General features: G+C 42.9%; 1 protein-coding gene across 1 annotated transcript in view; it reads left to right on the forward strand.

Moving 5' to 3' along the window:
- Nucleotides 1-16,067, forward strand: part of GCN1 (GCN1 activator of EIF2AK4) — a 433,190-nt gene that overhangs the window by 96,940 nt on the left and 320,183 nt on the right. The window contains 2 exon segments of the mRNA XM_029571925.1: nucleotides 1,325-1,453; nucleotides 14,376-14,426. Coding sequence (XP_029427785.1) covers nucleotides 1,325-1,453; nucleotides 14,376-14,426 — 180 coding nt within the window.

Here is a 16,067-nt window from a genome sequence, read left to right on the forward strand (position 1 = left end):
ATCAGCTATATTCTTTTGAATGTAGCTCATTAAACCTAAAGTTACCTAGGAGCACGTTCCCAGATAACATTTAGACCTATTTCTGGGGCCAGCTAGAGTTAGCTGAAAAACATATTAATCTAACTTCAGATATCGGTGTTAGCTTGTAAGCCTTTTGGCTAACTAATCCCCATCGCAGAATGCCCCCAAAACGCCCCTAACTTAGGGCCAGATTTATTAATGATTTTCTTTTGTTTTGTGTCTATGGGGAAAAACCCTGAGTGAATCAGGTACTTAATCGGCTAAAGTTTAGCTGGCTTAAGTGCCTTAGATGTTCCAAAGTTGGTATTTAGCCAGATAATTTACTGGTTTTCTGGTTAATGCCTTTGAATATTGACCTCTAAAAGTAACTCCAGGATAGGTACAACATAATAATGATCAATACACATAATACACTATGGTTAATTCAAAATCTAAATGTAAGTATGGCAAAAATATAAGCCAGTGTTTCCCAACCAGAAAGCCTTCAAACTTCAGAGGTGTGCTCTGGAGAAGTCACCACTAGAGTTAGCTTGGATCCAGACTATTACCTGGCCTCTACTCTCAGCATCTTTCAGGGCATGGATAGCCAGGCCCTGCTTTGTTCGGCATACATAGTGCAGCAGCATCTCCTCATCTTTTCTCCCCTTTCTTATCCCCAGGCTGAATGAGACAGTGTTCTTGGCATCCACATGCAGCAGCCAAGGTAACTAACTGAGCCGCTGCCACCAGCACACTGACTTCTCCCTTCTTGTACATACGAGGGAAACGTGTGTCTCTGTCCCCTCTTGCCCTTTGTTTTAAAATTTGTAACAGAAACTGATGAGGCTTTTAGTGCTTCCTTAGCTCTTTTTTTGACCATACGAGTCTTCTCCATATCTGCACGGCCTATCCCATGAAGGTTGGTGTGCCATACATTTTTGTTGATGTAGGTGTGTCTTGGGCTTGAAAATATTTGGAAAACATTAATTTAAACAAAACAAAAAAACAAAACAAATTGCAAAATAAGCAAAGCAATGAAAATAAATACAGACAAAACAATAAAAATACATGAAATATTTCAAATAGTAAAATAAAATCATGAGGCAACAGCGCACAACCACCAGGAGAAGTGCAAACCAAGTCAGATAAAAACCTGAAAAAAGAGAAATGTTGTCTATTTCCTATAATGTAGAGCATACTCTGAACTTTCACGAGCTGTGTGCTCGTAAACAGAATTTTTGGATTACTATTCTCTTGTGCTATTGCTGAGTCAAAGACTACTGCATATTGCAGCTTGTTTCTAATTTTTCCTTATTTTTTTTAGACCAGTTGAAATCTAACAATGCACAACTGATGGATGAGGCAGTGGTAGCGTTAAAACACCTAGCCCAGCAGTGCAGTGACCCATCTGCTATAGAGGCACTGGGGAAACACCTGTTGTCCATCCTTGGTGGTGAGTCACTTTATACTTATTTGCTCTGTGATATTCTTGGGGAATAGCGGTTGCTGTGTAACATCCAAAACCATTCTTATTTAATTCTCTGACCCTCTCCTGTGTTATGGAAAGGTGAAGCACCAGGTTGGAGTAGAATATATTTTCTCTGAGGACAAGTGGAATAGTAATCCTCACACATGGTTGACGTCATTTTATGAGGCCTGGAATAGAAAACATATATTAAATTTTCTAGAACTTTGTCCGAGTCTCTCTGAGCATGCTCTGGCAATCTCACGCATCCACATGGGGTCCCCTCAATCTCTTCTTTTCCGCAGAGGCCAGTGTCTAGTCTCTCTTTTTCTGCTTTGGAAGATTTGTGGTGTTTTTCGCAGTAATTTTGATACATCAGGAATGCACAGTTGACGCAAGGTACCCCTGGTTTTCTTTTATCGTCTCAGTCAAGGTATTTGATGTTTCAGTAAGTTTCCTTTTGCAGTCTATCCCCAGGGTGGTGGAGCACTCTGTGCCTGTCGGCCATCGATGTTAGCATCATGTCCATTTTCTTTTGCAATGACATCATCGACCGGTGCATGAGGACTTGTTTATCATGAACTCCCATGATAGGTGTGTCCTGTGCCAGGGGGCATCGCATGACATCGGGGTTGCAGCAGGTGCGCTCTGATGACCCCAAAAGGACACCAGGCCTGGCTTGAGAAGATGGAGTGTCTGTTCGGGCCAGCATGTCTGTTTCAAATTCGGAACTCTGTAGTAAATGCTCTGGTTCGATTGGAACCTTGGGACATCAATTTTGGAGTTGTCCTCAGGTTCTGGAAGATGGTGAGGAACTATATTTTTCAGATTACTGATATACTTTTACCCTTCCAGCCTGATGTGATGCTTTTTGATATGTGAGGAGTGGCGTTGAGAAAACATTTCCTTAGACTCTAGATTAGAAAGGTTTTGTTGTTTGTAAAGAGTCATATTGCAATATTGGGTAGGTGATGTTTCCTCTATTCTTACACCTTGGAGGAATCAAATTCATATTATGTGCCTGAATGTAAAGTATATTGATAAAGTTGATTTGTCGAGTTAATGTAGGACTTTCCTATCTGTTTGGGAACCCTATTTCAATCTTTGTCTCTTAGAGCTAGAAGTGTAATCCTTAATGATTACTAGGTATCTCTTTTTTGTTTTTGCTTGGATAACACCTTTGATGATGGTTAGTGGGGGAAGGGGAGTTTGTCTTATGGGGATTTGCTTGGTTGGAAGGGATGTGATACATGTAAGGTATACAGACATTGGAAAGTGTTACACCAATGTGTCTGATCCTGTTTTTGTTACACAGCTCATTATGTACCTGTTTTTCTTAAAAAATTCTTAATAGAGATACTTAAATATAAAAATAACTTAAAGTAGGACGAACCCATGCAAACCCCTCTAATGACTGAGGATGCTCGAACTCTAGAGGCTAAAGGTTCCAGGAACAGCGCGAATAATAGTGGGGAGAGTGGACATCCCCTGTCTGGTGCCACAGCCAATCTGGAAACTACGCCCGTATCCTCCATTTACCTTCACTCTTGCCTCAGCTCTCGTATAATTTCATTAACCATTGAAGGAAGAAAGGGCCAAAATTAATTTGCTGTAAAGTTTTAAATAGAAATGACCAGTGAACAAGGCTTGAACGTCTTTTCAGCATCAATGGACAATAAAATGGATGGAATGCGTTCCCGATCAACCCACCACATTAAATCTATAATCTTACGAACATTGTGTGCAGCCATTCGCTGCGGAATAAAGCCCATTTGATCTGAGTGGACAAGCTCTGGCGCAAAAGTATTCAGCCAAAGAGCTAGAACTCTAGTCAAAATTTTCAAATCTAGATTGATCAATAATATATGTCTATAAGACCCGCAGATGGTAGGGACCTCCCCAGCTTGGCTATTACTGATATTCCAGCCACAATAAGTGTCTTGGTAGAGAGCTACCATCTCTTTTGGATTAAACATGTCTGTTAAGGGGGCCACTAGAGATAGATGACAATAATACCCACTAGAAAAGCCATCTAACCCATGGGATTTACCATTCTTGAGCTGCTTTATAACCTGAAGGACTTCCGCTGTGATAATAGGCCTATCTAAATATTGCTGCTGTTCTGGAGAGAGAGACGGCAAGGAAATGGTCTGTAAATAAAGGTCAATATCTGAATCACTAATGTAAGTATTCTCACTATAAAGGGAGGAATAAAACTCCATGAAGCATGTTACCTCCTTGCCGGCTGAGAGCGTGCAGGCTGCGATTTTTCATAAGTTGGAAAAGTTCTGGTCTTTGGATCAAAATCAACCCCCCTCTCTCTCCAGCCACTATAAACACCTGAGTGTGAATAGTGGACAAGATTTGTGGTGGTTGTTACAAGATCGCTGGGAGAAAGATCACCCCTTCCAATTGACTGGTAATATGATTAAAGCAGGATTTCACTCCATCACGGCTGTGACTTCCAATCAATATTACCGAGAAATGCAATTTAAATTCCTATGGAGAGCTTATGTCTCCACCCTGACAACCTGCCGCTCTGAGCTGACATTTTCGTCACTATGTGGGAAGTGTAATCTTCAAGTAGGATCATTGATACACTTGTTTTGGGACTGTAAATGCATCAGGAAATTTTGGATATGGGTGTTACAGTATTTAAATGGTTTGTTGGATATCTCTGTTCCACTCTCCCCACGTGCTCTATTATTTGATCATCTCCCTTTAATGACAATATGGACAGTTTCCACACGCATACTTTTTCAAAAGGTGTGCTATGTGGGAAAGAAACAGATCTTACTGCAATGGAAAGAGTCGACTCCTCCATCCTTCCTGCAATGGCGAAACCAGTTTCATTGTTTGATGCATATGGAATCTCTCTCTTTACGACTCTTCCCAAAACACAAGTGGAAATTTCTAAAGATTTGGGAGCCTTATTTGCAATCCCTGCCACACAGAGCCCGCAGTTTAATTCTCAACAATGTTTGACCTAGCCCACAATCCTCACGTCCAGTTGGATGAGCTAATTGCCCTGAAGATTTTGGACTCTTGAACTCTGTTTTTTGTAATATTTGTAGTCTCTGAGGGATTACCCCGGGGGGGAGGGGAAGGGAGTGGATAAGAGGGAATAACATTAGATCATACTTTGTTAGTGTTCCTGGTGAGGATTGCAGAATCCCTTTCCTCACTGTGGAGGTTGTATTTGTTTATTTGAAACTAATAAAATGTTTTTATACAAACTCCATGAAGCAATCCCGCATCTCAGCTGTAGTAGTACAGATATTTCCTCGTGCGTCTTTAATTTTAGTGATTGACCTTTGAGCTAATCATGCTTTTAACTAGCGAGCTAGTAACCTTCCAGCTTTATTGCCTCCTTCATAGTAAGTCTGCTTAACCATATCTGATCGGTATGCTAGCTGGTCATCATCAAGCCACTGTAATGCAGATTTAACTCCAAGTAGCCGATGATAAACAGCAGTAGACTGTGTTAGTGTCTTACCCAACAACATACGCAAACTTAGTAAGAGCAGCCTCTTTCTTTCCTTCGCTTTCTTACAGGAGGCTGCCTTAGATATAAGCTGGTCTCTCAGTACAGCCTTAGAGCATTCCCACACTGTGCCTGGAGAGATGTTTATATACGGGTCGATCCTGTAAGGCCGCGGTAATAACAGTGCGGCAGTGTCAGGCGCACCCTTCCTCCCCGCACGCACAGTTCTCTTCACTAACTCCCCGATACTCTCCGCTAATCGCATGCAAATGCATGCCGCGGCTTTAAAGCGGTAGGGAAGGGTTATGCCCGCGTAACCCATTTTACTGTATAGGCGCTTAATACAGCGCCTATACAGTAACCAGGGTGCGCTGGTACCTGTCATTTCAAATGTCATTTCAAATGACATTTGAAATGACAGGCACCATGAAGTGAAAAAAAAAAATACCAAAATATGTAAAAACCTGAGTGTTCAAAAAAAAAAAAAAAATTTTTTAAATACCTGTCGGAGGGCTGCGTGGGCCCAGGCGGCGGCGGGAGCCGGGTGGTCGCGTGTTAAATCTAGGCCGCGGGCGGGTGGGCGCCTGTTCCAGGCGGCAGTGGCAGCGGCGGCGGGGGGACACGCGTTAGTTCGAGACGGTCGGTGGGCGGCGGGTGGTCGCGTGTTAAATCTAGGCCGGGTCCGCACAGGCGCGCATTCATTCACTGCCGGTGGGGGCTGCCTCTCGGCAGCCCCCACCGGCAGTGAATGAATGCACGCCTGTGCGACCCTCTGCGATTCGGCGCTCAAGGCAGTCACATGCCGTGACGTCACGGCCGACCCCTGCCGAATTGCCGGGGTCGCACATGCGCGCATTCATTCACTGCCGGTGGGGGCTGCCGGGGCAGCCCCCACCGGCAGTGAATGAATGCGACCCCTGCGATTCGGCGCTCAAGGCAGTCACATGCCGTGACGTCACGGCATGTGACTGCCTTGAGCGCCGAATCGCAGGTGTCGCACAGGCGCGCATTCATTCACTGCCGGTGGGGGCTGCCGAGAGGCAGCCCCCACCGGCAGTGAAGGAATGCGCGCCTGTGCGGACCCGGCCTAGATTTAACACGCGACCACCCGCCGCCCACCGACCGTCTCGAACTAACGCGTGTCCCCCCGCCGCCGCTGCCGCTGCCGCCTGGAACAGGCGCCCACCCGCCCGCGGCCTAGATTTAACACGCGACCACCCGGCTCCCGCCGCCACCTGGACCCATGCGGCCCTCCGACAGGTATTTAAAAATTTTTTTTTTTGAACACTCAGGTTTTTACATATTTTGGTATTTTTTTTTTTCACTTCATGGTGCCTGTCATTTGAAATGACATTTGAAATGACAGGTACCAGCGCACCCTGGTTACTGTATAGGCGCTGTATTAAGCGCCTATACAGTAAAATGGGTTACGCGGGCATAACCCTTCCCTACCGCTTTAAAGCCGCGGCATGCATTTGCATGCGATTAGAGGAGAGTATTGGGGAGTTAGTGAAGAGAACTGTGCGTGCGGGGAGGAAGGGTGCGCCTGACACTGCCGCACTGTTATTACCGCGGCCTTACAGGATCGACCCGTATATAAACAGAATCTTAGGTAAGAAGGGGGAGCAATATACTTCTGGTCCATTTCAAAGACTGTCATCTTTATCAAAGGAGAAAACTGTTTTTAACAATATTGTATAAATACTTACACTCTATAACAGATTATCATATCTTAATTTCTCTTGCAGATATTTGGAGTAAAGATTTAATGATTGAGTATACATAGAAACATAGAAACATAGAAATGACGGCAGAAGAAGACCAAATGGCCCATCCAGTCTGCCCAGCAAGCTTCCCTCATTTTTTCTCTCATACTTATCTGTTTCTCTTAGCTCTTGGTTCTAATTCCCTTCCACCCCCGCCATTAATGTAGAGAGCGGTGATGGAGCTGCATCCAAGTGAAATATCTAGCTTGATTAGTTAGAGGTAGTAGGGGTAGTAACCGCCGCAATAAGCAAGCTACACCCATGCTTAGCATGATTTGTATGCTTGTTCTTCACAGCTCACTAAGGCTGCTCAAAATGTAACATTAAGAGAGATGCAATATAATATAGTGAATAGGTTGTATTACTGGCCGCTTAAAACCTTTAGAGTTCGTATATCGGATTCTAGTGCCTGTGGAAAATGCAGCAAAGTGGAGGCATCCTTTCTTCTTTGTCTTTGGGAATTTCTTATTATTCATTCAAGAATTATGGAAGGATGTTAGAGACTTCCTGAACTCCATGCAGATACTCGACATTACCTGGTCACAGTCCTTCTGTATTTTAGGGCACATTGAGTGACCTAGTGTCCTGAGGAGAGATCAGAGGCTTCTACTTGTCAAAAGTTGCTTGATGGCAAAAAAATAGTATTTTGAAAGTATGGCTTGAGAAATCTGGCCCATCACTAGCTGCCTGGAAGCTGGCTATGATTGATATTGTAGAAGAAGTAAATCCATCAGTGGATCCTTTAATCCTAACTCCATTAATGGCTTCCATGTGATTTGAAGGCCACTCTTTCCATCATTTCCTGCAGAACTCTGAGACAAAATTGGTGAAGTAGGGACTACACATTTGGAGTTGAAATTTTCTTGCCTGATATAAATGATGGTATGGTATTAACGATCGCTTCTGGGAAGTGAGGATGGGGAGGGGGGGGGGGGGGGAGAGGGTTGTTATAGGGATGAGAAGATGTACCAGGAATTTTTGAGTTGGTGGTGATGCCTGCTTAGCTCGTATAGTGGTATTACCTGTTGAAACTATTTTTCTGTGTTAAAATTGGAAATGTATATACTTGTTCACTAGTACCACCTGGTAGATTTGGCTGTCACTCATTCTTACTGTAAAGTAAAAACCAATAAAAATTAATTTTCTAAGGACCTAACTGTTAAAGTGGCTTTCTGGGTGGCTATTTGTTCAGCCAGGAGAATTTCAGAGCTCCAGGCACTGTTGTGTTGAGATCCATTTCTACAGATTTTAGATTTGGGGGTATCTTTATGCATGATGCCTTGTTTTCTGCCTAAGCTAGTCTTGGCATTCCATCTTAGACAGTGGAACTTCCAGCTTTTCCGGATTTGGATTCCTCTATGCCTCATGCGGTGGAGCTTAGGTTCTTAGATGGGAGGTGTGGATTATCGAGGCATCTAAAGGTCACTAATGATTTCTGTAAATCGGATCACCTCTTTTGTTCTGTGGAGTGGTCCAAAGAAGAGAGGTAAGGCATCTTAAGGCTATAATTGCGCAGTGGCTGAAGGAAGCAATTGAGTTGACTTACATTTCTATAGGGCACCTGGTGTCGGGTTTAGGGGTGTACTCGATGTGTTCTCAGGTGACCACCTGGGCTGAGTCACAACAGGCATCTCCACATGAAATTTGCAGGACAGCTACTGGGAAGTCACACACTTTTGCTAGACATTACTTGGATGTCGGGGCTCTGACTTCCATGTGCTTTGGTGAGTGTGTTCTATAAGTGGAACTCTCCAGGTCCCACCCTAGTTAAAGGGAGCTTAGGTACATCCCAAGAGTCTGGACTGATGTGGGTGTGTACAGGGAAAGAAGACATGTAATGTTAGATCAGACCAATTGTCCATCAAGCCTAGCATTATTTCTTTGAAGTTGGGATTGGATGTGCCTGGCCGATCCCAATAAGAAAGTCAGTTCCATATTGCTTACTCCTAGAAGTAAGCAGTAGAGATACCCAAGTCTGTTTTGCTAATAATTATTTATAAACCTGTCTTCCAGAAATTTGTGGTGAAATCAGGGTTTTTATTTGCATTTTGATTACTTTTGCCCTGTCTTCTCCAGAGAGCTCATTTCAATTAAGCTAGCCAACAGTTTGTGCTCTGACCTTTACAACACTGTAGCTCAAACTGAGTCTTAGAATACCTGCTACACTGAGAAGGAGGCTTGGAGCATTTGATTACGAGTATCCTCAGGGAGTTTTGTAACAACTTGCAGTGCATTTGGTGAGAGAGCTATTACTTTGTGCCCTCTTTGGTTCTTCAGATATAGCCTGCAGAGAACTAGTCCAGAATTAATTAGAACTCTCTAGGCTTGGCTGGGTCTGCAAAGGAAGCACATCTTTGCCAAGACTGTCCCAGCTCTACACATCCTTGTGAGAGGATAGCCTGAACCTCCCCAGGTACTGGTTAACTACAGTGAAAATTAATGCATAGTTAGCATTAACTGTATGAATTCTTGTTAATTTACCTGTTACTGTTGCAGATTACATTATTATTATTTATTATTTATAAATTTTTATATACCGCTGCTCATCAAAGATATCACGTCGGTGTACAGTAAACAGGAACTTACGCCAAAGCGTTATACATTTAACAGAGTTATATAGGCGTTATACAATTAACAAAGGTAAGTATATAAATATTTAAACATCAAACAATTAGAATTTTTATTTTTTTTTATTTTAGACAACTATCATATAGTTGTAACTTAACTGAACTAAATTAAACAGTACTAGAGAGTAAATGGTTCAAGGGGAATAAGTAAAAGCTAAGGGAAAGGGTTAAGAGGGGATGGAGTTCTAAATTAGAGGTGGTAAGAAGGGAGAGATAGCGCTTCGAATGCGATTAAGAGCAATTATATGGTAGGATATTTATAGTAATAGAAATAGGGAAGTTAGAGTTGGTATATAGACAGTGGATGTCGGGTAGATAAGGCAGGGCAGGTAGAGGAGAGGAAGGACATATATATTTCAAGTATAGGCATGTGTAAATAACCATGTCTTGAGTTTTTGCTTGAATGTTTTGGGAGATGGCTCAAGGCGCAGTTCGGTGGGCATGGTATTCCATAAAAAAGGGCCAGCAAAAGAAAGTGCTCGCGCTTTGGTGGAGGCATAGTTATATAGTTTAGGCGAAGGGGTCTGCAATGTGGCAAGGTATTGATTTCTGGTAGGTTTGATAGAATTTTGAAATTGTAGTGTATTATTAAACCATTTCATTTCGGGATTGTGGAGGGCTTTATGGATAAGTGTTAGTGTCTTATAGTGTATGCGAGATTGAATGGGGAGCCAGTGTAAATCCTTCAAAACTGGTGTAAAATGTTCCTTTGAGTTTGTATTAGAAAGAATGCGGGCTGCAGTATTTTGCAGGATTTGTAAGGGGCGGATGGCATTTTTATGTAGGCCTAGGAGGAGTGAATTGCAATAATCTGTTTTGGAAAACAACATGGCTTGTAAAACTGTCCGGAAATCAGATGCGTGAAGCAAGGGTTTCAATTTTTTGAGTGTATGTAATTTGAAAAAACACTCTTTAAGGATAGCGCTGATAAATTTTTTGAGGGTCATTTGGTCGTCAATAATGACTCCTAGGTCTCGGACTTGGTGGGAGAATTGTATGTGCATCGGTGTTATTGGTGAGGTAGGCGAAGCATGTAGTGGTGTGGGAGGAGATATGATCATGAGTTCTGTTTTTGTGGAGTTGAGGGCAAGTTGTAAGGAAGTTAGTAGATTATTGATAGAAGCGAGGGTAGTGTCCCAGATTTCAAGGGCTTTGGGTATGGATTCCGTTATTGGAATAAGAATTTGTACATCATCAGCGTACAAAAAGTGTGGAAGCTTAAGATTGGCGAGGAGATGGCAGAGTGGTAGGAGATAGATGTTAAAAAGGGTAGATGAAAGTGAAGAGCCTTGTGGGACTCCTTGCTTCAGGGGGATTTCTTTTGATAGGTGGTTGCCAATTTTGACTTTATAGTTACGGTTAGACAGGTAGGAGGTAAACCAGTTATGAGCAGTACCAGTTATTCCAATCTCGTGAAGGCGTTGGAGGAGAATTTGGTGGTTAACGGTATCAAAAGCCGCTGAGATATCCAGGATTACTAGAAGATGAGGTTGATTTTTATCTAGGCTTTTGAGAAGGTAATCAGACAGAGATAAGAGCAAGGTTTCAGTACTATGTAATTTGCGAAATCCGTATTGTGAGGGAGAGAGGATTTGGTGTTCTTCTAAATAGTCACTAAGTTGACGGTTAATGGTTTTTTCTAGGATTTTAGCAATAAATGGGAGATTAGAAATTGGGCGGTAATTGGCAAGGTCTAATGGGTCGAGTTTTGGTTTTTTTAAAGTGGGTTTAAGGATAGCAAATTTGAGAGAGTTGGGCACTTGCCCAAATTCAATGGATGCATTGATAATGTTAGAGATAGGGCTGGCTATTAGATCAGGGACGGTGAGGAGGAGTTTTGTGGGGATGGTATCAGAGGGGTGAGAGGAGGGTCTAGCTTTTTTGAGTAGGGATTCAATTTCAGTTGTTGCTGCTCACTGTTCTTACTATTTGTTAAAAAAAACAAACCCCCAAAAAACCCCCAAAACTCTTTAGTTTGTTAGATCTGCTTTTTAACTGACTGACTATCCCAGCAGTTTTTGTATGTGGTCTGTAGGTGCATTTCTAGGAACTGTGCAATATCCTGGATTATTTGGGGTTTGTGCTCTTAGAAACCACCAGGAGCTAGCTTGTGATTAGAGTGCTTGCCCAGAGGCAAGCGGGAGCCCAGTTGGAGAACATGAAGTTACTATTGTAGGGGAATGTGCTCAGGTGCAGGTGGGCCTGAGCAGTGCTTGGGAGGACCCTCCAATCGTCCATAGGATTAACCCTGAGTAGGACTTAGGGGTTGCCCTAAATGTTATCTGATACTTGTCTAAACCTTTTTTTAAATTGGTAATTCTATTAGTCTTGACCACCTCTGTGGTCAAATTCCACAACTTAATTCATTGACTGAAAATAATACATTCTTAAATTTGTTTTAAATATACTACCAATTAGTTTCATGGAGTATCCCCTAGTTCCTAGTGCTATTTGAAGGGGTAAATAACCGTTACCTATTAACTTGTTTCACATTACTTATAATTTTTAAACCTGTATCACAATCTCTCAGCCATCTTTTCTGCAAGCTGAAGAATTCTAACCTGTTTACCCTGTATTCGTAGTATCTTTCAAAGTTCTGAATTTTTTGAGTGTAAAATTAAACATAGCAATACCAATGGCATCATTTTTAGAGATAAGTGTAGAAAAGAATCCATAGTCAGAGGCGCAGAGTACATAGCAATAATCACTGCAAAACAATGCCTGTTGGCATTAGATCTGATTGGCTTCTGTAGAAGATGTAGTGAAATAGGATCGTTCTAGTTAGACTTCTTAAGGACATGGAACCAGAGATCAAGATGTAGGCTCATGTAAGACATTCATAAGAACATAAGAAAATGCCATACTGGGTCAGACCAAGGGTCCATCAAGCCCAGCATCTTGTTTCCAACAGTGGCCAATCCAGGCCATAAGAACCTGGCAAGTACCCAAAAACTAAGTCTATTCTATGTTACCATTGCTAATGGCAGTGGCTATTCTCTAAGTGAACTTAATAACTGAGAGATGCAAGACTCACTCGTCCCCTTTTACCCCCCCTCCCCACTTTTCCCATCCTTTATCTTTCCACAAATTACAGACAAGCTTCTTTTTGGTATAATGCAGGCCGCAGTTTATTTCCAATACCCGAGCCCGTCAATTCAAATACAATACAACTTTCACCCCCCCATACATGTGATATTTTCACGGTGCCCCCCACCTCTTCCAGTGGTAAGGCATCATTGTCCAAAGCCTCCGAGCATCGGCCCCCCTCCTGCTCTTCGGCAATCTCGAGTAGCAGCCCCCCCGCACTACACAAGATTTTCCCCCCCTTTTAACTTTTAACAATACAATCAATTAACAACCTTTCGGGCTCGGGTTTACCGCCAACTGCGAGAAGTACAACACACCATCAATACATAACATACCACCCTACAACTGGGCGGGTGGGTGGGAAAGCCTCACTTACTGCTTCAGTCTTCCTCACCGAGTGAGCGCGAACACCTCAACCGTTGCTTCTCTTCTTTTCCCTAACCAATCCCTGCCTTCCATTTAAATATCCCCTTCCCTATTGGTCTTAACCTCCTCCTAATCCCCCCTCCCTTCTCTGTTCCTATCTTCCCACTTTCCTTCACTTCACTCGCTTTCCTCCAGTTAAATTCGCAGGACGAGACTGGCTCGCCCTGCTTCAACTAGCAGGTAATGGACTTCTCCTCCAAAAAAATTCCTGGAATAATAGAAAAGAGAATATACAAGAGGAAATGGAGAGATAAGGAGAAATTAAGATTTACATGATGATTTCCTTCCTTTACTTCTGCTACATCAGTCAAGAACATATGGATTTAGTCCCTCATCCAGCATTTGGAGGCATAGATTATTATTTTATTTTTTTTTTTTTACATCACATGTATGCATGTTCTGCATGGAACCAGATATAGCCAGTTATACTAGTGTCAAAGCTAAATTTAAATTATAGCATCTAGCAAACACCACAAAACTATGATAACTGAAATCTAAAGTTTTGAGCTAATCTCAACAAAAAAAACACAAAAATGTAATAACTTATCTCAAAGAAGCATAGTTATCTCAACTACACATGTAGTGTTCTCCCAGAGGGAAACCCCCCCCCCCCCCCCCCCCCCATCAGATGGGTAGTGAGCTGCGCTGCTGTCTTGGCTCAATTCACTGCAGAGAACAATTAGCAGGAGCTTGTCTCTTAAGATAAATTTGTCTCAAAGATAATTTAAGCACTATATTACAACCATGAAATAGCCATAAAAATTCTCTTCAGTTAAAAAAAACCACCAAAAAAAAACAACTGGGTCAAGGCTTGTCCACAACTGTCCATCCAATAGCTGGAGGCAGAGAGCATTGGCTGTATCCAGTTCCATGCATGACATACATACAGGTGATCTCATAAAAAAACAAAAACCTCTTCCTCCATCTACTGGGACTAAATACACGTGTCTGACTGCTGGAACAAAAGGACGAGGAATATCAACAGATGCAAGTCTTAGAGGTTGTAGGATTCTTGCTAAGCAGAACATGGCACAAATGACACGGTCATAAGAATCTATGATGTCAGGTATTGAAAAAAAGATCATTTTAAAACAGGTGTTGATAAAATCAGACAGTGCAGTTATAGTAATCAAAGTGGAAGCAGAAACAAGTTGCTCAACTGGGCACAAACATATTTAAGAGATTTTTCAGATATACACATTCTGAGATGCATGATCATGAAATCATCGAGGGAATGAATGTAGAAGCAGAGAGAAGTTAATTAGAATATGAAGTTTGTGTGCTTTTGCTTTCTTCTAGTATGGAAGCAGTACAACAGGAGCTGCTCTGCCTTCATTTCATGGTCTAGACTTTTCCTGGTGGAATACTGACAAACCTACTTAAGTTTGAAATATAGTCCTTTAAAGTATTTAGAAAGTGGGAACTGTTTAATTGTAACTAAAGCTGTATGATTCATTCTTGATTTGCCCTTTCAGTCCTGAAGTCCTTTTCCCTTTTCTGTTCATTTTTTTCTCCTGTAGGTTCAGAAGGAAAAGTGACGGCCATTGCTCAGAAAATGAGTGTTCTTTCAGGTGAGGCAGGGAAATCTGAGATTTCTCTTATCACTGTATGCAGATGATATGGATGAATGGAAGGAAAGGGGAGTTTCAGATTTAGGTAAAAGTGATGAGTGCTTATCCATGTAGGTCCAGAACAGAGACAGGTAGGCACTATGTTATCATTGAAGTGATAACAGAATATGAATTATCTGGTAAAGCTTGGCTTTTTGAACAGGCAATACCTGGATTTGAGGATAGATTCTGTATGTAAGCAATGAGGGACTAGTCTAGGAGGGATTTTGATTTTAATGGTTTTATTTTAATTTTCCTAGCATGTAGCCAGATGGACTCAGGACCAATGGGGTATGCTTCCCTGCCAGCAGATGGAGATGGAGTCAGATTTCAAAGCTGATGTCGCCCTAGATATACCCTTGCAGTGACCTCAGCCCTTCAGTATTTCTCCATCTCCAGCAGATGGTGGACGAATCTCTCCACATGGGGATTGCTGTCCTTTTTGGAAGGAGAAATTCTACGTTTAAACTGGAGAAATAAATTGAGCGCCGCTCTCCTGCGGTGATACCTAAAGGTCCCTCCCCCAGTTGAGAATACCTTAGATAATTTCCGAGATCCCTTAAAGGTGTGCCTTGGTCCGGTAGTTGGTTCCCGGCTTGGACTTTGCTGCTTAAGTAGCTGAAAGGCAGCGGATACAGGAAGCAGAGCGTGGCGGTGATGGCCAAAACCCTCCTCCCCCCTGCAGCCAAGGACAGTCTCTGTACTCAGCTGGTAAGCGCTGAGCCCAGGTAAGTTTAAAAAAAAAAAAAAGAGAGAGATGATTTATCTCCTGATTAAGAGACATTTGGAAGGGTTTTGGTAAGACTTCCGGTCTCCTTGCTTGGTGCACTGTACCGATGTCGTTCCTGATCCTGTTGGGGTAAGGGAAGTGGGCTTCCAAGTGGGTTGAGTGGCTCCCTGGTGGGCTTGGCCCCGCTTTAGGCTTGGTCAGCACATCATGTGATAGGCTGCGGCAGCGCCATTTACTCGCGTCTTTGTGTGTGCCGTATTGTCCTCCATAGAAAGTCGGTATGCGCAGTGTGTCGGCTCTGTGCATGTGCTGTGCGCATAAAGTCATGCGCATACATACTCGCACAACCTTCTAAGCGCAAAATACAGGTAAAGCCTAGGTAAAGCCTAGGCACCCGAAATGTGTGTGCATAAAATTTTAAGCTTCGGCAGCCAAGAAACATAAGTGCCTTTCTCGCTGCGCTGCTTGTCATATTAGTGCTTCACAGTCTGACCTGGATTCCAATTTATGTCAGCACTGTGAGGAAGCCCAGGGAGAACTAGCCTTCCTGGACTTTGCTAAGCCTGGCTTCTCATTCAGAGGATGGGTTAGTTACAGCCTTAACTGGAAGTACCCCAGATCTGAGTAACCCCGGGACTGGGTCATCCATGGGAGAGGGAAATTCAGTGGCACCTACTCCAGTACCTCCTGGGCTAGGCATGGACCTGGCTGCCTTTCTTGGGTGGAATTTTTCCAGGGCCTTCAAGCCTTCATACAGGCACGGTCTGCTACCTCACTTGCCCCTGTCTGGATGGAACCTCAGCCAGTAAGCCCTCCCTCTCCTAGTCCTATTGGCAGACCTCTAGGAATGCCTTGCCTCACCAGGGGTATCC

This window comes from Rhinatrema bivittatum, chromosome 11 (assembly GCF_901001135.1).
Source record: "Rhinatrema bivittatum chromosome 11, aRhiBiv1.1, whole genome shotgun sequence".
Classification (NCBI taxonomy): domain Eukaryota; kingdom Metazoa; phylum Chordata; class Amphibia; order Gymnophiona; family Rhinatrematidae; genus Rhinatrema; species Rhinatrema bivittatum.